Source organism: Trichechus manatus, unplaced genomic scaffold (assembly GCF_000243295.1).
Source record: "Trichechus manatus latirostris isolate Lorelei unplaced genomic scaffold, TriManLat1.0 scaffold00105, whole genome shotgun sequence".
Taxonomy (NCBI): domain Eukaryota; kingdom Metazoa; phylum Chordata; class Mammalia; order Sirenia; family Trichechidae; genus Trichechus; species Trichechus manatus.
The window spans coordinates 8,234,529-8,236,318 of NW_004444041.1; the positions used below are offsets into that span (position 1 = coordinate 8,234,529).

The 1,790-nt window shown below is 34.4% G+C and overlaps 1 protein-coding gene across 1 annotated transcript in view; it reads left to right on the plus strand.

Annotated features, from left to right (window-relative positions):
• NUP54 (nucleoporin 54) overlaps window positions 1–1,790 on the plus strand; it is a 41,324-nt gene that overhangs the window by 10,867 nt on the left and 28,667 nt on the right. The window contains exon 4 of the mRNA XM_004383153.2: window positions 583–809. Within this exon, the coding sequence (XP_004383210.1) occupies window positions 583–809 (227 nt within the window). The remainder of the gene's footprint in view (window positions 1–582; window positions 810–1,790) is intronic.

Consider the following 1,790-nt stretch of genomic DNA (forward strand, 5'->3'; position numbering starts at 1 on the left):
TTATTTCAGTTGGTTTGTTCAAATCATGGTTCAAACAAGGTCTATATTTGCATATTATGTTTCCTAAATTTCTTTTTAATGTAGAGAATTTCCCACTTTCCTTTTTTTTCTTTTATGAATTATTGCAGAAACTGCGGCAGTTGTCTTGTGAAATGTCCCCCATTGTATATTTTTCTGTTTGCTTCCTTGTGGTATCATTTAACTTTATTCCCCATATTTTTGGTAAGTGAAAGTTTGCTTTAGGGACTTGATTAGATTCAGATTTGATTTTTTTTTGGCAAGAGTACTTTGTAGGTGGTGCTGTGTGTATCATATTGCATTACATTAGGATGCTGCTCCACTTTTAGTGGGTTTAGGTGGTGACAGTGGATCTCTTTCTTAGGAGTTCCCCATTATTATAGTTACTTGCTCCCTTCTAGCAGCCACAGTTATACCTTAATCACATCTGCAAAGTCTTTTGCCACATAAGGTAACCTATTTTCAGGTTCTTAGAAATAGGACCATTATTCTGCCTACAACACCTAGGCTCTGAATTGATTAAATTTTATTTTTTGAAACTCTAATTTTCGGGTGCATTTTTAGCATTAGGTGGTCTCTTCAGTCAGCCTACACAAGCTCCTGCCCAGTCCAACCAGCTGATACATACAGCAAGTGCTCTTTCTGCTCCAACGCTATTGGGAGATGAGAGAGATGCTATTTTGGCAAAATGGAATCAACTGCAGGCCTTTTGGGGAACAGGAAAAGGCTATTTTAACAATAACAATGCACCAGTGGAATTCACCCAAGAAAATCCCTTTTGCCGATTTAAGGTATTATACTGCTTTTAATCTTGTTTTGAAGAATAATGTGTAAAAGAGAATATATTTAGATTAAAATAATATCAAGAAAATGATTGCTTGGTTCTTCAGTACTCCTTGAACATGGTACAATTATACTTTGATTTAAAAAAAAAATTATAAAATTGAAGTGATTTCCTATGTATGTGTGATTGAAGGTGACCAGAATATGACCTCAAGAAGATGTGACTGAAATATGATTTATACCTGAGGGAGAAATGTTGAGAGAGGGTAATGGTCTGGTTAGGACCTATAAGGGGAGACCTGAAACTAGAATTTAGTGGTATTCGTTTAACATTGTCCAGGAAGTATACCCTAACCAGCAGATAGGAGTATCTTTTCTGCTTGGCAGGTATAAATATATTGTCACTATTGTAGCTGGATACCAAAGCCATTAAAGCAATATAAGTCCATTTTCTTTGCTCTGATTCCTTGCCTGCCTAACAGCCTTCTCTTAAATTTGACTTCTCAGAGAATCTGTTCATCAGCCAGTGATAGTATTCATTGAAGTCAACTTGGCAGTATATTTTTCATGACAGATTAATCAACTGGCATTTCAGTTTATACTTAAGCCTCTTGTGAGTTTTGTTGTCTTATGTCAGTCTCTTGAGCCTAATCCTTGTGTACATAATCCTATCTCTGAAGCTTCAAAGCTGAGGATCAGATCCTTGAACATGGTTAAATAACAAAAAGTCTCCAGCTGCATTTGTTAGAGAACATTTATTTTATCGCTGTAACAAAACAAAAATAATGTATCTTTTGAGTATATATAGTTGAAATTTTAATTTTTTTTTTAGAGACTAAGATATAAAATAGTAGACATAGGTTGACTAACAACTTAAATTTTAATTGAGGTGTAGCATACATACAGTAAAATGCATAATGTACACTAATCTAGAGTGAATTAAAAAAATTTTAAGGTGTGTGTAAGCAGTAATGAGACATAAAAGACTT